The sequence below is a fragment of the Macrobrachium rosenbergii genome, chromosome 47 (genome assembly GCF_040412425.1).
Source record: "Macrobrachium rosenbergii isolate ZJJX-2024 chromosome 47, ASM4041242v1, whole genome shotgun sequence".
Taxonomy (NCBI): Eukaryota; Metazoa; Arthropoda; class Malacostraca; order Decapoda; family Palaemonidae; genus Macrobrachium; species Macrobrachium rosenbergii.
This window is the reverse complement of record NC_089787.1, coordinates 8,406,590-8,427,517: the sequence shown is the minus strand read 5'-3', so window position 1 is coordinate 8,427,517 and position 20,928 is coordinate 8,406,590. Positions and strand designations below refer to the sequence as shown.

General features: G+C 37.6%; 1 protein-coding gene across 1 annotated transcript in view; it reads left to right on the top strand.

Moving 5' to 3' along the window:
- Positions 1–2,100: 2,100 nt before the first annotated feature.
- Positions 2,101–20,928, top strand: part of LOC136830846 (uncharacterized) — an 18,997-nt gene continuing 169 nt past the window's right edge. The window contains exons 1-10 of the mRNA XM_067090824.1: positions 2,101–2,217; positions 4,495–4,686; positions 5,174–5,339; positions 5,580–5,878; positions 16,992–17,190; positions 17,608–17,841; positions 18,455–18,600; positions 19,042–19,183; positions 19,788–20,005; positions 20,756–20,928. The exon at positions 20,756–20,928 is cut by the window's right edge and continues 169 nt beyond it. Coding sequence (XP_066946925.1) covers positions 2,101–2,217; positions 4,495–4,686; positions 5,174–5,339; positions 5,580–5,878; positions 16,992–17,190; positions 17,608–17,841; positions 18,455–18,600; positions 19,042–19,183; positions 19,788–20,005; positions 20,756–20,928 — 1,886 coding nt within the window. The remainder of the gene's footprint in view (positions 2,218–4,494; positions 4,687–5,173; positions 5,340–5,579; positions 5,879–16,991; positions 17,191–17,607; positions 17,842–18,454; positions 18,601–19,041; positions 19,184–19,787; positions 20,006–20,755) is intronic.

Below are 20,928 nucleotides of genomic sequence, written 5' to 3'. Positions count from 1 at the left end.
AGTGTGATAAATCATTCATTACTTCTCTTCCAGACATTTTCCAGCTGTGAAATGAATGTTTGGTCGCAGATCACTGTCAGCTGAATAAGCGCTGCTCTCTCTTTCATTGTCCTTTCCTTTTTTGCAACCTCATAAAGTGTTTACTCTTTTGTATAGAATTTACCTTTACTGAAATGAGCATGCGGTGGTTTAGAAACATTTTACTGAATAACCAGATATGTATCCAAGACCACAAGATAACGTTGCGATATCTTAAAGAAAGGCAAATATATTATATCATGGGCACTGTTAAGTCTCCCTCCTGGAATCTCCTCTTTAGATAAGGATATATTCTTGGAGACTTATCAGATGACAGCTCTTTCAATAAACTTTTAGTATATATATACATACATATATATATATATATATATATATATATATATATATATATATATATATATATATATATATATATATATATATATATATATATATATATATATATTGTAACTTTAAGCTGCTTAGTTTTGTGTTCGTGGCTCTTATTAACGTAAATATTTTGTTCAGTTCTTTCCAAGTTTTCATTTATTTTCGTTTTCTCTCGAGCCTCGAATAGCTGGATAGAGTCTTTTCGCTCCCACCAAGGGTTTGTTAGTTTGTAATGATACCTCGCCCATGAAGTTTCTTTTTCTTTGCATGTACGAGCTCTGGATGGTTTTGAGCCTTCGTTTTCTCCCAACGAAGGTGTTTTATGGACACTGGGTGTGATTTAAGGGGGATTTCGGTACTCGGCTCCTTATAGGAAAGAACTCGACCGATAACGGCATCTGTGGCAGTGTATTCCTGTGGCGACCTGTCTTGTGTCTGTTGTTGTGGCGGACTTTTGAGGGCGTGTCATTGGGCAAATTTATTGCTGCTGGTGGCTCTTTGTCAAGATATCACAAGAAGCCATCCTGTCCTTTTGGGTGACATATCCAGAAATATGTACGTCTCCTGCGGGTGTTGATGGGGAACATCCTGCCCTCTGTTGTACTGCCTCTCTGCTGCAACGCCTCTCTATACGTTACTGCACCGCCTCTCTACCTACTGTGGCTCTGCCTCCCTGCCGTGTCGAGTCTTTCGGGGCCGTTAAGAGGCCTTTTGGTCACGAAAGAAGGGTAAGCGTGCCTTCCGTGAATTATCAGTTTTTGTATTTATAAAAGACGACCCCTGTTCTACGGTCCACATCTTCGCGACTATTGAGACAGTCCTGTGCTTGCTACCCGACGGCTGTATTCGTCAAGATTCATCGGTGTTGGTGTCAATTAGGATCATTTAAGCGAAGGAAATAGCTTTAACCTAATTGTAAATATGTTTAATTTCGAGTTTGTAAATATTAGGATTAAGGTTCTCTTCCTCCTGTGTCTCTTCCTGTCGTATGTGAGAGAATTACGTTGTTGTGTGACAGTTTCGTTTCTTCCTTTTTCTCTAACCTGTTTCTTTATCTATCGTATGATAGATCGGTGGGTTAGCGTGATTGAGGTGATTGAAGGTAGTGACTGTGCATTGTAGGTGAATGAGTTTTTCTGTCCCTTTATTCAGTTATTCGGGGACCTGTTAAATGTTTAAACTGTGTAATAAATTCCTAAATATTACGTTAATGACTATCAATTATCCCTTTGAGTGCTTCCATTGAATTGTGTCACTGGTATTCCTGCTCTTAGACGAGCTTTGTCTATGTAGTATGGCATTTTGAAAGCTATATGTCATAACCTGGATTTAAAAAACAAAAAGAATTACTGTAACCAGTCGTTACAAATTGGCGACCTTGCCATCGATCTTCCAGTGATATAGTTCTTGGGTCACTCAGAGGGTAATTTTGCATTTGGTTGGTTAGGGACAGGTCCCCCGGCTCTTTTCCTCATTCCCCGTAACAATGCCGTTCTTTGAGGGTAATGTGGAGGTGGCGGCCTCCCAGCTTTGGCAGACTCAGATTGGGAGAGGAAGTTATATGACTTAAAAAAGGGATGAGTTATGGTTTCTTGCTGAATTTTTGAATTTAGGGTTATCATCTGAGTTAAGAAAGGGGCAGCTACTCTGGGAAGTTGTTAGGGCTGCTAAAGTGTACAGAGAAACCGTAAAATGGGAGATGAGATCCAAAACGAACAAGCAGTTGATATGAGTGATGGTAAGGAGAAAGCACAGGATAATGTTCACGATTATGTTAGGGAGATAGATGGAGAAGTTAATAGTAATGAGGTAAGTGAGTTGAGGCTAAATATTTTAAAAAGAACAAACAAAAGATTAAGGAATTAGAATACAAAGCATTGCAGTTGCAGGCTGAAGAGAGAGTGAAAGAAAGAGGTCATGAGTTAGATTTGCTAAGGTTGCAGTTGTCTATGAAAAATAATAATAATGTTAATGATGACAAATTTAATCTGTTGAGTGCTTTGAAGTTGGTACCAATCTTTAATGAAGAGGACGTTCCCGAATTCTTCATATCCTTTGAGAGGATAGGGAAAAATTAAGTTGGCCTAGGGACATGTGGACCACACTGGTCCAATGTAGGTTAAAAGGAAAAGCTCATTTACTTCTTCAGTATATAATACGCTCAGTGAGGATCTGTCGTCAGACTATGACACTGTGAAAGCTATTATTTTGAAGGCATACACCTCGTTCCCGAGGCGTATCGCCAGAAATTTAGGAATTTGAAAAGGACAATGAAATGACCTTCGTTAGAGTTCATAAGAAAAAGAAGGAGCAATTTTTTTGAGGACTGGCTTAAAAGTAAGGAATAGATAATTTTGGGAAATTAAAGGAACTCATTTTAATTGAAGAATTCAAAGAGAATGGTGTCGAGGGAATTGAAGATTCACCTCGAAGAACTAAAAATTAGATTGTTTGCAGGAAGTTGCCATTGCAGCAGATGAGTACTCCTTTGCTCATAGACAGGACTGTGTAACAAGGGAAAATAATAGCAGTAAACGATTCTCACCTCGTAACAATAACTGGGGATAAACTATTCCAAAAGCCAGTCTGAGAGGAGTACTAGTAAAACAAACCCAAGGAAAATAATAGTAATAGCAGTAGTAGTAGCAGTAGTGAATATCGTAGTTTTGTGAACAGTAGTAGATCTGGTGGTGGTAATAGCAGTAGGAATACGCCAGAGTCGAGGAGTAATGTAATGTGTTTCTGGTGCAGTCGTAAAGGTCACGTGAAGGCCAACTGTTTTGCTATGAAAAGGTTCCTGGAGAAACAAAAAGAAGCTGTTTGCTTGGTTTCCGCAGAACAGGTGTCGAAGGAAGATGAAAAGAAGTGACTCAGATTTAGAAATTATATATCGGATGGCACGGTTTACCTTAATGACACTAAACAAATCGGTCGTAGAGTGAAAATATTACGCGACACTGGTGCTGCGCATCTCTAATCTTAAGGCGGTCAGTGCCACATAACTTTGTGTTCTCAAATAACGACTTTGTTGTTTTGGGAGGTTTCCCTAATACTATTGTTTTTGTCCTCTCGAAAAATTATATCTGGAAACTGATTACTTTATGGGAACGGTAAAATTGGCAGTAGTAGTGGACAGTTTGCCAGTTCCAGGTATAGATCTTGTTTTTTGCAAATGATTTAGTAGTGAAAGACGAACTGAATTATTTTCCTATTTTGTCTTTAGTAGAAATAAAGTGTGATAAGGATTTTGAACCTATATCTATTATGACTCGTTCGCGCGCTCGAGAGGTGAACCTCGAGGAGGTTAATTTAGACTTAGACGAAGTAAGTAGACAAAAGACTGACACATTGACTGATAGCGTAAAAACAAATATTTTTAATGATGTGAACTGGGATGCTGAGGCTTTCAAGGAAGCCCAGATGAAGGAGTTTTGTAACCTTGAGGTTGATGATCTCGATAATGACATTTCTAAACCTTTCTTTTTTAAACAGGATGGTTTGTTGTACAGGGTCAGCAGGGCAGGGAAATGCACCTGCTGACCAGGTAGAGGTTGTTAGGCAGCTGGTGGTTCCGGAAGAATATCGGAACAAATTGATGTTTTAAGTCATGAAAGTAACTTATCAGGGCATTTTGGGGTCAGAAAACATTTCAAAAGTTAGCCGAGCATTTTTTCTGGCCTGGAATGCGCCGGAGTATAAAACGTCACGTGCTCTCATGTGAGGTTTGTCAACTCGTGGGAAGCCAAACAAAAAGATACCAAAAGCCCCTCTGATCCCTATCCTGTCAGTTGGAGAGCCTTTTAGGAAGTGATTGTGGATGTCGTTGGTCCCCTTCCGTCTGGATTATTAGGGCATGAATATATCCTTACAATGGTGGATAGGATGTCACGCTTTCCTGAGGCTGTCCCACTACGGAGTATTAGGGGTGAAAAAGTTGTGGAGGCTTTAATTGGCTTTTTCACGAAATTTGGTATTCCAAAAGTTTGCAGACAGATTGTGGGACAAATTTTACCAGTCGCTATTTTGAGAAGAAATGCACGAATTAGGAGTTAAACATATTACGTCATCTCCATATCATCCTGAGAGCCAGGGTCAGGTGGAGAGTTCCACCAGACTCTCAAGTCTGTTTTGAAAAAATTTTGTTTGGAGACAGGTGTTGAGTGGGATAAGGAAATCCCATATGCGTTATTCGCAATTAGGTCGGTGCCTAATGAAACCCTGGGGTTCTCGCCTTTCCAATTAGTATTTGGCCATAGTGTTAGAGGTCCCTTAGACGTGGTTAGGAACACTGGGAAGGAGAAACCCCAGAAATAAATGTACTCGATTATATGTCAAATTTACAAGAGAAATTGCACAGAGCCTGGTCTTTTGCCCGAAAATTTTGGCAAAGGGTCAAGCTAAAATGAAGTACAGTTATGATGTAGGTACTCAACGGAGAGAGTTTTGTCCAGGTGATAAGGTGTTGGTTTTGCTCCCCATACCTGGCAATCCGTTGAAATCTCAGTTTTCAGGCCCGTGGAAGGTACTGAAAAAATGAGTGATGTTAACTACCTGATTGAGACTCCTGAACGTAGACGTAAATCACAAATATGTCATGTTAATATGCTGAAACCTTATTTTTGTAGAAATGAAGCTGTAGTAGTAGAAGCAGTATCACTAATGAATGTAGACGTAGAAAACAGTTATTGATAATAATTTTCTCTGTTGGTCCAAATGTCCTCTCTGATAATTTGATGTTTTAAATAATCTTAATGTTAAATTTCAGCATTTAGAGGCAGATAAGGCTGCTTCTTTGATAGACCTGATTACTGAGTATAAAGATTTGTTTCAGGACGCCCCTGGAAGGACTAATGTATTAGAACATGATGTTGATGTTGGAGACGCCCAGCCTATCAAACAGTGTCCATACAGGTTAAATCCCATAAAAAAAGGTGTGGTTAAGGATGAAGTAAAATACATGTTAGATCACGACCTTATTAGAATGCCAGTTGTAGTCCCTGGAGCTCTCCAGTAGTCCTTGTTAAGAAAGAAGGCGGTCAGCATCGATTATGTTTTGACTACCGTAAAGTGAATGAAGTAACCAAGATGACTCCTTTCCCTTGCCTCGGGTGGAAGACTGCATTGACTGTATTGGATCTGCCAAATTTATCAGTAAATTTGACTTATTGAAGGGTTATTGGCAGGTCGGTCTTACACCCAGGGCAAGGAAAATATCTGCTTTGTGACGGGTGACGGCTTGTATGAGTGTAAAGTTATGCCGTTTGGCATGAAAAATGCAGCCGCCACCTTTCAAAGATTAATGAATTTGGTAACTTGTAATTTAGATGGATGTGTTGTCTACATAGACGATTTAGTCATCTACAGTGATGACTGGGACACACATCTCAAGAGGATAAGGGCATTATTCGAGGCTCTAAGAAAGGCTGGTTTAGTTATTAATCTGAGAAAGAGCGACTTTGCTCAAGCAAAGGTTGTGTATCTCTCAGGCACGAGATAGGCTTGGGCAGAGTCGCTCCCAAGAAGGCAAATGTTGAAGCAATATCAGTTTTCCCTGCGCCTCGGAACAGAAGGGGGTAAGGAGATTCCTTGGTATGGTGGGATACTACCGTAAGTTTATAAGAAACTTCTCTGACCTTGCCACCCCTTGACTGAATTACTGAAGAAAATGTAAAATTTATCTGGGATGGCAAGTGTCAGGAAGCTTTTGAAAAGTTAAAATCGGCGTTGGTAAGTTTCCCTCTGCTGCGATCTCCAGACTTTTCTCTACCTTTTGTTTGGCAACTGATGCCAGTGACACAGGGTTAGGTGCTGTGCTATTTCAGAAGGATCAAGACGGAACAGTTCACCCAGTCGCTTATTTTCAAAGAAACTGTCGCCAACCGAGGCTGGAGATACTCTACAGTCGAGAAGGAAGCTCTGTGTTTATTAAAATCTTTGAACCATTTCAGCATTTATTTAACTAATCCATCCTTTCCGTTGAAGTCTTTACTGATCACAATCCATTGGTTTTTATTAACAGATTCAAGAATAAAATCATAAAATTTTGAGGTGGCCAGTTTAGAGCTCCAAGAATATGATCTAATTATTAACCATATTTCTGGTAAATGTAACGTAGTGCCAGATGTCCTCTCAAGGGCGTATGAAAAGGAATGAAGGGATAGACTGTAATTATTTTACTGCTTTTCTTTCAGGTATAGCCTTTGTTTTGCTCTCTTTTTGTATGTTAGTTATGTGATCATTTTTAGCCTTTAGTAAAGGTTTTTGTTTTTGCTTTGCTTTAGACTTGGTTAAGTTAGGTTTTTAACATTTGCAAAAAAAAATTATTATAATTTTTTTTTTTTTTTTATTTGGGGAGCTGTAACTTTAAGCTGCTTAGTTTTGTGTTCGTGGCTCTTATTAACGTAAATATTTTGTTCAGTTCTTTCCAAGTTTTCATTTATTTTCGTTTTCTCTCGAGCCTCGAATAGCTGGATAGAGTCTTTTCGCTCCCACCAAGGGTTTGTTAGTTTGTAATTGATACCTCGCCCATGAAGTTTCTTTTTCTTTGCATGTACGAGCTCTGGATGGTTTTGAGCCTTCGTTTTCTCCCAACGAAGGTGTTTTATGGACACTGGGTGTGATTTAAGGGGGATTTCGGTACTTTCGGCTCCTTATAGGAAAGAACTCGACCCGATAACGGCATCTGTGGCAGTGTATTCCTGTGGCGACCTGTCTTGTGTCTGTTGTTGTGGCGGACTTTTTGAGGGCGTGTCATTGGGCGCCTTATTGCTGCTGGTGGCTCTTTGTCAAGATATCACAAGCCATCCTGTCCTTTTGGGTGACATATCCAGAAATATGTACGTCTCCTGCGGGTGTTGATGGGGAACATCCTGCCCTCTGTTGTACTGCCTCTCTGCTGCAACGCCTCTCTATTACGTTACTGCACCGCCTCTCTACCTACTGTGGCTCTGCCTCCCTGCCGTGTCGAGTCTTTTCGGGGCCGTTAAGAGGCCTTTGGTCACGAAGAAGGCTAAGCGTGCCTTCCGTGAATTATCAGTTTTTGTATTTATAAAAGACGACCCTGTTCTACGGTCCACATCTTCGCGACTATTGAGACAGTCCTGTGCTTGCTACCCGACGGCTGTATTCGTCAAGATTCATCGGTGTTGGTGTCAATTAGGATCATTTAAGCGAAGGAAATAGCTTTAACCTAATTGTAAATATGTTTAATTTCGAGTTTGTAAATATTAGGATTAGGTTCTCTTCCCCTCCTGTGTCTCTTCCTGTCGTATGTGAGAGAATTACGTTGTTGTGTGACAGTTTCGTTTCTTCCTTTTTCTCTAACCTGTTTCTTTATCTATCGTATGATAGATCGGTGGGTTAGCGTGATTGAGGTGATTGAAGGTAGTGACTGTGCATTGTAGGTGAATGAGTTTTTTTCTGTCCCTTTATTCAGTTATTCGGGGACCTGTTAAATGTTTAAACTGTGTAATAAATTCCTAAATATTACGTTAATGACTATCAATTATCCCTTTGAGTGCTTCCATTGAATTGTGTCACTGGTATTCCTGCTCTTAGATGAGCTTTGTCTATGTAGTATGGCATTTTTGAAAGCTATATGTCATAACCTGGATTTAAAAAACAAAAGAATTACTGTAACCAGTCGTTACAATATATATATATATATATATATATATATATATATATATATATATATATATATATATATATATATATATATATATATATATATATATATATATATATATATATATATATATATATATATATATATATATTTGATTAAAGGTAAAAGCGACAGTTATTACTTTTGTGTGAAAAACGAAAATTTTCAGCATGTTGTTCTCTGTCTGACTTCTGCCTTTGATGTGAGTGAGTGTGGTTGGGGAATTCTCTGCTTGGCTTCTTCCATTTTACCATTAGAGCTTCCATCGATTAACTTTTTTTATTCATCTTTTTCAGTTGTTCTTCATACCTGCACGAATTTTTCTTTTTCTTTAGTTTTGCGCTTAAATCGTAATATCTATCTCTCTCTCTCTCTCTCTCTCTCTCTCTCTCTCTCTCTCTCTCTCTCTCTCTCTCTCTCTCTCTCTCTCGTCGATCTACCCTTTTTGGTGTTAATCCCAAGGCTTATTTTCTTCAGAGGTAGCTTATAACAACCTCTCTTAGAGTTATGATGCAACAATGAGCGTCACATACAGTCAGTCTGCTCAAACATTCATAAAAATATTGTCATATATAATATCGTTTTTGCTGGCAGAAAAGACCTTATATGTCTTTCCATTAACTAATGGCAACGGAACTATTAATATCCTGTGCAACAGGCTGCCAAAGGTAAAGAGCAGAGTTAAGAGAAGAGAACAGAAAATAAACGAGATTCTGTTTCCTTTGATTCCATGCTCACTGAATTTTACGGTATCATAATTTTAATTAAAACCGAAAACAAGTAAAAAGTGCGCCGAAGAAACTTCGGCGCAATTGAGTTTTCTGTTCAGCCGCTACAGCGTATAATCAAGGCCACCGAAAATAGATCTATCTTTCGGTGGTCTCCGTAAAATTCTGTATGAGCCGCGACCCATGAAACTTTAACCATGGCCCGGTGGTGGCCTATCCCATATCTTTGCCAGAAGCACAATTATGGCTAACTCTAACCTTAAATGAAATAAAAACTGCTGAGGCTAGAGGGCTGCAATTTGGTGTGTTTGATGACTTGAGAGTGGATGATCAACATACCAATTTGCAGCCCTCTAGCCTCAGTAGTTTTTAAGATCTGCGGGCGGACAGAAAAATGCGGAAAGAAAAAAGTGCAGACAGAAAAAAATGCGGGCGGACAGACAACACCGGCGCAATAGTTTTCTTTTCAGAAAACTAAAAATGGCGAGTTCACAGAGAAGTTCTTTCCAATACTGACGGCTTCTGCCCTGCGACGTGCTAGCCGCCAAATATCAGTGCATTTTTATTTTTTTTATTTTTTGTGCTATTTAATCGTTTATATCTGATCTGTTCAAATATTTGAAGTCCGCGCTGCCTGAAGAAGTAATTTCGAAGTCACAGAACCTGTCTGTTGTTATAAAACATAAGCAGTTAAAATAATAATGATTAAAAGCATTATTTACAACAAATCACATAAGGTGTATTCCGTTTTCTTGATTGGAAATGCCACCAATGTTGCCTGGGAAAGGTGGAGTGTCGTTACTTTCTTGTCGGACATAATTTTATTATATAATTTTTACACTACAAGTTTCATACACCGCCAATGATAGCAATAAAAAGAAACAGATGAGATGGAGTATGATTTGCAAGCAAAAGACTCCTTTTGATGCTTTTCTGTGGTAGTTGTTACTTTCGCAGCTTCATTTCTTTATATTTATTAATATAACATTTTAAATAGGATCATCGATTCAAGAAACAACTTCAAACATGAACAAGGAAGAACCCAAATTCAGATGCTGCTGTTTGCCTCTTGAATTCTTTAACTAGTTCAATGTCTCATCAATAATGTGATACCAATATCTTATTTCTGCAATTATTGATGCGATGTGAAATATCCCTGCACTACTTGTTCTCCTCCATGAATTTCCATGAATAACCAACACTGGCTGCAGTTTCTTGGAAAGGAATTCTCGAAGGCCCGACGCAGAAGAAATGAAAGACAAACACACCGAGGACTCTGGAATCTTTCCTTCTAAGGAAAGATTCCGGAATTTCAGTCGGTTCAATGAATTCCATAACTCCCAGCATAAGAAAAAAGAAAACCAAAACATCATTCCACTGCCGTAATTAGAAGAAGGAGATACTGAAGTAAACAGACATAATGGAGGATAGTTATATAAAGCATAAGGAATGTCGACATACGAATAACAAGCATAACACCCAAAATGGGTTACACAGCATTAACCAAAGGCGTTCCTTGAGACAAAACTAAAAACAGCAGAACATAATAGTTAACACAGTAACTTAAACTGAATATTGACAGAAATTGAAGATAATAAGAGGCTTGTCGGCCCTGGAAAACATCCAAGAACTTTTATTAAACATTTCTTTATTTGAATCCGCAGAGGGCTACAGCTTTCTCAGCGCCCAATAGAATAGAAAACAGGGACATGAAATAGAAATTAACTTACACTTGTAGTATAGCGAGCTCTCTCAGGACAATGATTAAAAGTGCTCTCAGATCAGGATGAGACGATATTAAGTTCTGTATGCTATTGTATTATATATATATATATATATATATATATATATATATATATATATATATATATATATATATATATATATATATATAATATATATATATATATATATATATATATATATATATATATATATATATATATATATATATATATATATATATATGTATATATATATATATATACACATATATATACATATATATATATATATATATATATATATATATATATATATATATATATATATATACATATATATATATACATATATATATATATATATATATATATATATATATATATATATATATATATATATATATATATATATATATATATCACACATTACCACAGGTGAAAAATAAAAACGGGGTGTAGGTCCTGACCGGTTTCGACTTTATTCAAGCCATTGACGTAGGACTGATACAGAGTATGAGAAGTCACAAATATATATACAACAAGAACAGTACTGACGAACATACACAACCGTTAGTGACTACATATTCCCACTCAGGCCGGTGTCGAGGTAGGAGTGGCCTTCAAAATTCATTTGGCTAAAAATCACAATATACTCTCAGGGGACAATGCTGATAAACAAACCATACGCCACCTCAGATCCACACCTGACAGGTGTCACGGAGGCGGAGTTTGGAAACTCATTAGCACTACTACCCTCGTACTGTGTTTACAAATATGATAATCCTATTTTCATACATCTCTACTGCCTACCTTAAAGTTTAAACAATTTACAAATTTCTTTTGATATTAAAGGATCAAGTTTATACATCCCTTGACTGATATTCATATTATGGTTGTAGCTTTCTTTTATAAAGCTAGATTCAATGATATTCCTTTCCAGTGCATTATTGGAATATACAATCCTTTTGCCCCTTCCCAGTTGATAGCATGATTGTTCTCACTAACATGTACAAATATACCACTGTTCCCCAATGTGCATATCTCACACATTTCTTATGCTGTTCAATTCTTTTTTCCAATGCTTTCCCGGTTTGGCCAATATAAAAGTTGTCACAACACTTACAAGGAATTTTATATACACACCCTTTAGTATTGTCAGGGGAGTTCTTGATAAGTACATTTTTCATTGTTTTATTGTTCTTAAATGCGACATTAACACCAAAATTCTTATTATTATTATATGGCCTGAGTGGGGATATGTAGTCTCTAACGGTTGTGTATGTTCGTCAGCACTGTTCTTGTTGTATATATATTTGTGACTTCTCATACTCTGTATCAGTCCTTCGTCAATGGCTTGAAATAAAGTCGAAACCGGTCAGGACCTACACCCCGTTTCTTATTTTTCACCTGTGGTAATGTGTGATAAATGAATCACGTACAAAAGTGATAATAATCATCATATATATATATATATATATATATATATATATATATATATATATATATATATATATATATATATATATATATATATATATATATATATATATATATATATATATATGTAGATATATATGATTTCTCGTGGCATCCATATCCAATGCAGCACGAAGGGACGCGTGCATGAGAATATAAGTGTGAACTTGAAAATGTAGAATAAACTACAAAAGTACTTGTTCAAAGTCCTGGTTTTCACTCACCTTCTGACGTGGATTTTATGATATATATGAAGAGAAAAGCAGTATGAAACTTTCTGCTCTCCTTTACCACTTGTTTACCGTTGAGGGCGTATCAGCTCCAGTTCCCTCAAAAGACTTCATTGTCTTTCTTATTCTCTTGAGCAACCACATTGCCTTCTTTTGGAAGACTTTGAAGAGCTTCTCTCTCTCTCTCTCTCTCTCTCTCTCTCTCTCTCTCTCTCTCTCTCTCTCTCTCTCTCTCCTCTCTCTCTCTCTCTCTCTCTCTCTCTCTCTCTCTCTCTCTCTCTCTGGATATGTGCGAGATCCTTTTCGTATGTGAAAAGTTATGAAATGCAGAGAAGCTTTCCTTTATACATTTTGGTGATTTTTATTCATAATGACATCACCTTTTAAATGGTTTACATGTCTTTTTTGCTTAAATAAATATAATTTTTGTTTATGAAAATTATAATAACAGTCTCCAGAATGACAAATAAAGGCGAATAATAATGTTGGTTTACACGGACAGATCAGATAACCTCCAATAATTCCTACGCCAAATATTAAAGGTTACAAGAAACTAACCAACTACAATCACCAACAAGATGAACTTGATGACCTGCTAAACGAAAACAATATGTCAAGCACGTTCGATGGCTTTCAGTGGTATTAAAAATGTCAGATTTATCTATACAGACATGTTCTTCTCGTTAAGAAATCTATTGCTTAATATGACATTTCCAAAAAGTATCCTCAGTGAGACAAGAAAACGCGGCTTGGTCCAGTGGCGTTGTTCTGACAACTTGCAGGTTTGCTGGAACGGTCATCAGCTCTTCCTCTGAAAGACACTTCGACCACGTCTTAGGCCTAGCTCACCACGAAACGTCCCCAGCGGTAATCAAGTGGTAAAGGAGAGGAGAAAGTTTATTACTGTTTTTCTCTTCATAGATATTTTTATAAGGATGATGAGCCACTTCAAATTTCAATCATTTTGGGTCCGAACTAATCATTTTCAGTTCATAGGCCAACGCGAAATGGGAAATATTTCCTTGCGGTATCATGTCTTCGATTTCCCTTCCAAAAATATATTAGGAGATATTTCTTTGTAATCGCAGTTTGTCAGAATGTTCTGAAATTATACCAAAGTAAAAGATATCTATTTATTTTTTCTATTTTTTTGCTCCAAGAATAATGTCCCTGTTAGTGAGCTGTAGTTTCGCCATCATAAAGAGACTGTTTCTAGGAACTGCTTACTTCGATTTTATTTTAGTTACTTCAGCAAGATCATATGTGTTTACCAAACCACGATGAAGTCCACAGGAGAATCACTAATAAAATCAATTTGCTCGAACAAATATGAGCAATAAAATGTTCAGAGTTATGGGAACCTTTGACACACTGGAAAATTTACAACTATTTTGACTGAATTAGTCGGACATGAAACCTAAAATTTTTGTTCAAGGTAGTTTCTTTCGTTTAGTAGGACAATAAGCTCAGGGGCGTTCAGATGCTTGCACATTAGCCTTTACAGTTCGATCTTCTCAGCATTAAGGTCTTCAGCGAGTTATGTTCTAGCTTTCCCACCACTGAATAAGCTTCCATGACAATTTCCAGCTCTGCGCCAGAATGACCCAACTCCGGCATTTGCTTCACAATATTGGCGCTCTTAAACAGAAATAAGTAAAAATGCGCCGAAGTTTCTTCGGCGCAATCGAGTTTTCTGTGCAGCCGCTATAGCGTATAATCAAGACCAACGAAAATAGATCTATCTTTTGGTGGTCTTGGTATAATTATGCTGTATGAGCCGCGGCCCGGTGGTGGCCTATCCTATAGCGTTGCCAGAAGCACGATTATGGCTAACTTTAACCTTAAATAAAATAAAAACTACTTGGGCCAGAGGGCTGCAATTTGGTATGTTTGATGATCGGAGGGTGGATGATCAACATACCAATTTGCGGCTATCTGGCCTTAGTAGTTTTTAAGATCTGAGGGCCGACAGAAAAAGTACGGACAGAAAAAAGTGCGGACGGACAGACAAAGCCGGCACAATAGTTTCCTTTTACAGAACACTAAAAGCCTCATTTGTCTCTAACGACACCCAAATGGAGGTCTTCCCATCAGGTGGACTTTTGCATGTCGTCTGCTTTCCTTTTCATCTCTTACTGATGAGACGTTTCCTAATGCCCGCTGTGAAGGATAATCCTTTTACTCATCCTTTCTGGAAGTTTCCTTTTCCAGGAGATTCGTTCTTCTTAATAAAGCCGATGATAATTTCAGTCTCGCTAAATGCCTTGGTTTCGAATTTACGGTTTTCTATACAATGAAGCTTCTCTTACGCATGATTCGTCGTGACTGATTAAGCGATCTTTACGAGATATCCTAAGATTTGTGACTTGTCCGACTCCCTATCAAAAGCATCTCTCTCTCTCTCTCTCTCTCTCTCTCTCTCTCTCTCTCTCTCTCACACACACGTTTAATAAACCCATTTTCCTGAAGAACTAATCCTGCTGTTAACAGTAGGCTACTCTAATAATTTTTTTCAAGTAAAGAATAATGAATGAGGTGTATCTGCTGAATATGCAGTAGGTTATTGACAGAAAGGCAGAACATATGATGTATTCCGTTTGAAACAAAAAAGAGCGATAAAAAAGAGAGAGACCTGGAAACAGCCAACTGGAGCGTTAACACTTTCAACAATGGTGCATGCCATTCAGACCCCGAATGTGGTAATCCCCGCCATCGACTCTGCTCCTTGAATCCTTAAAACTGCCTTTCCTTAGCAGACCGTTTAGGACGAGATCACCTTAAGGGGCCTCTTTTGCAGTGGCAGAGAGCCTGCGTTGGGCAGTCACGGCCTCTTGGTCCCTCAACCACAATAATGTAATTTCAGATGCTGCAGGCTGTGTGAAAAGAATCAACAGGAAATAAAGAAAAAACTGAGCCCTTTCAAAGTCCGATATGAGAAATATTCATAGAATAATATTCAGAGCTTAATATCGTTTCCCCTTTATTTGATAACACTTTAATCAGTGTTCTCGAGAGTGTTCGCTGTGTTATATCAATGAAATATCTTTATTCCATGCTCCAGTTATTCATTCTATCACGCGTCCAGAAAGCCATAAACCTCCCTGGTATCAGGTAAAGAAATGGCTAATAAAAGTTCCTGGACATTTTTCGCTACCGACAAGCCTCTTATAAAATTCCATTTCTATTAATATTTGCTTTTAGTTACGACGTAAACTATTGTGTTCTGCTGCTTATTAGTTTTGTCAGCAGGGAGGCTTTTGATTGCTACGGTAATCCATTTTGGAAGAAATACTTGCTGTGCATAGACTGAGATTTGTTACACGCTGTAAAATTATTCTCCTCTTAGTCTGTTTATAGCACTATCTTCTTCCTGTAGTAACAGCAGCATTAGATGAACGTCTTGGTTGTCTTTAATCTTTATGTAGCGTAGTATGACAGTTCATTTAACGTAATGAAGCACAAGAATACTATCGCTGAGGAAGATCAACGACAGACAGAAGCAGTTAAAAAGCAGCCACGATTGTTTGCCTTTAGTCATTCCTTCGCCAGACCTTCAGGACTCCTTTTCCAAGAACATCCGTTGATAATTATTCGTTGGCTGTTCATGAAAGAGCTGTTATGGATTGTGCTAGTGTTAATGAGTACTGGAGTGGTAACATGGGGAATAGTTGATCTGTCATGTATTTCATTGCTTGACTTACTGTTCTTGTAAAACTTGAGGATCCTTGGGGAAAACCTGAGAATGTTGACTTAGGGGTTAATTTGACTATATGGTCAGTCATTTGGCCAGTGGTATTTGTTATTCATTAATTTACATATTGGTTTGCGTGAGTAATATTACTATGTATCTGTTAATTGTCATGTTCTTTGCTAAGTTTTTCCTTTTATTCTGTTATAGTGGTGATAACTGTTACTGTTCATTAATAAATTAGGTTAGTTGTTACTATTTAGTTTTATTCTAGCCTAGTGTTCTGTAACAGAATTTGGGGGCCTGACCGGGATTTTATCTTAATAATAGGCTATGAACAGTAATCAAAATGTTTTTGTGTGCTTAGCATTATGCCTGATAAGTTCATGTTACTTATGTTTCTGATAAGTGCTCTAGTGTATCTGTACTTACTAGGTTTAGCCCTTCTAGGTCTATACCACCTTAACCTTTCTAGGTCTTTTGCTAACCTAACCTACTCTAGGTCATTGTTAACCCAGCCTAGTCTAATTTCTATTAAGTGTTTGTATGATATTGATACATAATGGCTACTTTTGATATAGAAGAATTTAAATTAGACCCCTCTGCAACTGATTTGAAACGTGGTTTAAGGAGAAATGATTGGATTAGATTAGCTGAGTGTTACGAGATACCAGTGAAGTTCTATTGGAAAAAATCTTTGCTTATGAATGCTGTCGTTCAAAGCTTGGTAGATAATGAGATTGTGGATGAATCTGCACTTGATCTTTGTGTACCATTTAGATGATGCATCTGAAGATGTGAATGTGATAATTAAGAAGCTAGAATTAGAAAGGTTAAAAAGAGAGCATGAGAGAAAAAGGAAAGGGAACAGCATGAACTACTGTTGCTAGAGAAAAGAGCTGAGCTTGGTATTGTGCAAAATACTTCAAGTGATGAGAGATTTGACATTTATAAATGTTTAAGAATGGTTCCAGAGTTTGATGAATCAGACCCAGATGAATGTTTTGTACAATTTGAGAAGCTTGCAACTAGTTTTGCTGGCCTCAAGGTAAATGGACTGCTTTAATTCAGCGTAGTTTAAAAGGGAAAGGCAGGAGTACTTATAGTGCTGTTCTTTCACCTCTTCATGAAAACTATGATCATGTGAAAAAGGCTGTTCTGGATTCTTATGAAATAACTGCTGAGTACTATAGGGTGAAATTTAGGTCTACTAGCAAGGAACAGGACATGACATATACAGAGTTTGCTCACATTATTGATAAGTTTTTGGGTAAGTGGTTAAAAATCTAGTAAAGTAGATTCTTTTGATGCCTTGAAGGAGTTAATCGTACTTGAGCAGTTTTGAATAGCATTCCTTCATGTGTCAGAACCTATTTACTCGAGAGAGAAGTAACCAGTTTAAAGAAAGCAATCTCATTAGCAGAGAATTTTTTTTGGTGAACCCTAAGACGAAAGAATCCAATATCAGAGCTGGCCAAATGAACTCACGTAGGGTGCAGAAGCACATAGGGCAAACTAATTGTGAACAGATTGATGAACATGCTAAATTACCAAAGTCTAATGTTGGTGATAAGCCTGATTTTAAAAGAGTTCAGGGTTGAATGTTCGAATCTGTTTTTGTGTAAAAACCCGGTCATGTTGTGTCCAATTGTGTTCATAATCCTAAGAGGAATTTTTGCAAAATAAGAAGGCAATCAGGGTGATGTTAGCTTAGCAATCAACAATAGTGAAGTTATGAAAGGTGAAGATGTTGGACAACCAGAAGTCAGTATGAAGTCATTAGAACCATTTCAAAGTGAAGGCTTTGTTTCTTATAGTCAGCACAGTCAACCAGTACCTGTTAGGATTTTGAGAGACACGGCTTCTAGTAAGAGTATAGTGGTTAGGAGTGCTGTTCCTTTTATTGATAAGACTCTAACTGGTGAGCATGTTGTTCTTAAAGGTCTTGGGCAATTGCCTGTAGTTTCTCCATTAGCAAGGATTTATCTACAGTCTGGATTTGCAAACAAATATGTGGAGCTTGCTGTATGATGAATTACCTGTGGAAGGGGTGTCACTTTTGATTGGTAATGATATTGCTGGTGAAGTAGTTGTTCCTAATCCAGTGGTTACTTTTACTCCTTTGGATATTAGTCCTACCTTGGAATTGGAGGCAGCAGCCCTGAGTTGTTTTATTTCTTGTGTTGTCACTAGAGTCAAGTTAATAGGACACAAAATGGTAGCGATGGTACCAATGAGTTTGACAAGGAAGGCTTGTCTTTTGGGTCCAGTAATTTGAAGTCTGACAAATGTGATGTTTTGGATAAGTCATTTGATTTGAGTTCATTTTTTTCATGAGGATGAGGATAGTAAGTCAAATGATAAAATGGATTTTGTTAATAAGGATTTTCTTCATGAAACTACTGAGGTTTTGAACGAACCTGAAAGTGATGTACCAGATGACACCGACTTTGGTTGTTTTCCTATGAATAGGGAGACATTGATTTCTGCACAAGGTAGAGACCCTAACTTATCTAAATTATTTTCTTTAGCAGTAAGTGAGGATGACAGTAGAAGTGAAAGTCGCTGTTATTACATCAAAGATGGCTTGCTTATGAGAAAATTCTGCTCTCCAGATGTACCAGCTGAAGATGATTTTGCTATACATCAGGTGGTTATTCCTTCGTGCTTCAAGGATAAGGTAATAAGTATAGCACATAATAATTTGGGTGGACATTTGGGAATCAGAAAAACAGAGTATAAATTACTAAAATATTTTTATTGGCCTGGTATACATAAAGATGTATCTAGATTTTGCAGGACCTGTCATATTTGTCAGATAGTTGGAAAACCAAATCAGACAATTAAACCAGCTCCTTTGAGACCTATACCTGTTGTGGACGAACCATTTTCTAGGGTGATCTTAGACTGTGTGGGTCCTTTTCCAAAAACCAAAAAGGGTAATCAGTATATTCTGACAATGATGTGTGTAACAACAAGGTATCCGGAAGCAGTTCCGTTAAGGAACATAAAGACTAAAACGCTACTGCCTGTGCTGGAAAAACTCTTCACTCAGTTTGGTATCCCAAAGATAATACAATCTGATCAGGGAGCAAATTTTACATCTGACTTATTTCAGCAGGTTATGACTCGCCTTGGTGTAACCCAGTATCATTCAAGTGCTTATCATCCGCAGAGCCAGGGTGCACTTGAAAGATTTCACCAGACTCTGAAGAATATGCTATCAAAATTCTGCATGGATCAAGAAAAGGATTGGGATGAAGGTTTGAATTACGTATTGTATGCGGTAAGAAGTACGTGTCAGGAGAGTCTTAGGTTTTTCTCCATTTGAGCTTTTGTTTGGTAGAGATATTAGAGGACCCTTAAAGTTATTGCAAAGAAACTTGGTTTAATGATGAGAGTACATCTAGTGTTAACGATTACATTTCTAAACTTCAAAGGAAACTGAAAATAGCTCATGATTTATCTAGAAAATTTCTCAATAAATCCAAGCATAAAATGAAAATTAACTATGATTTAAATTCTGAACAAAGAAGTTACAAACCAGATGATTTAGTATTGTTATTTTTACCAGTAAGAAAATCTCCTTTAGAACCCAGGTATCAAGGTCCTTATCAAGTTATTTCTAAGGAAAGTGATCTTAACTATATAATAGCTACACCTGGACGGAGAAAGACACGGAGGTTGGTTCATGTTAATTTGATTAAAGAATATCGCCCTAAAGATGAAGTGCCTACTTTGGAATTGAAAATGTAACAAGTAAAGGATATGATGACTTCTGTATTAGTGGCAAAGAAGTCAAAATTCAGAACTCTGATGTGCTTAAAAATCCTTCTACTAAATTAAGTCATTTATCTCTTACCCAAGCAGAAGATGTGAAAGAGTTGCTCATGCAGTTCAAAGAAATATTTGGAGATATCCCTAAAGCCTGCACAGCAGCCAGTCACAATGTCCAGTTGGTTGAAGGTGCCCGTCCAGTTAAGCAGCCATTCTACAGACTGTCACATGAAAAGCTAAGGATACTAAAGCAGGAAGTCGATTTCTTACTAGATAATAATCTTGCAGAGCCAAGTGATAGTCCCTGGGCATCCCCATGCATAGTTGTTGGGAAGAAAGATGGCGGACATCGCATGTTTTTATTTCCGAAAGGTTAATTCCATGACACAAAAGGATTCTTATCCTTTGCCTCATATAGAGGACATGATAGACTCTGTTGGAAATTCTAAGTTCGTGACAAAGCTGGATCTTCTAAAGGGGTACTATCAAATCCTTTGACTGATAGTGCCAAGAGAATCTCTTCTTTTGTGACGCCATTTGGTTTATACCAATATAAAGTACTTCCATTTGGTATGACCAATGCACCAGCAACATTTCAACGGATGATGGATGTTGTAACGGCAGGGCTAGAAGGAGTGAAAGTTTATCTAGACGACCTAGTAATTTTCTCGCATACTTGGGAGGAGCACCTAAAAACCCTGTCTATACTTTTTCAAAGACTGTTGGCGTACAACTTGATGGTGAATCTACATAAAAGTGAATTTGGAAAAGCTGAACTTATTTATTTGGGTCACAAAGTTGGAAGTGGGAGCATAACGCCAGTAACTGCAAAGACTGAAGCTATTGCTCAATGGCCTACACCAAATTCAAGGAAGGGAAGTTCAAAGATTCTTGGGCATGTGTGGATATTATCGCATTTATTTTGTCCTAACTTTTCTAGTGTAGCTGCTCCATTGACGGACCTAGTAAGCCCAAAAAGGAAATTTATTTGGACCAAGACCTGTAATGAAGCATATGAAAGCTTAAAGAATATGCTTATTACTGCTCCCATTCTAAAGGCTCCAGACTTTGAACAGCCATTCTGTCTTCAAGTAGATGCTTCAGGTGTCGGAGTAGGAGCAGCCCTACTTCAAGAAGGAAAGGATGGGATTATGCATCCAGTTTCTTATTTTTCTCAGAAGCTAAAACCTCACCAGAGATCTTACTCAGTCATAGAGAAAGAGGCCCTTGC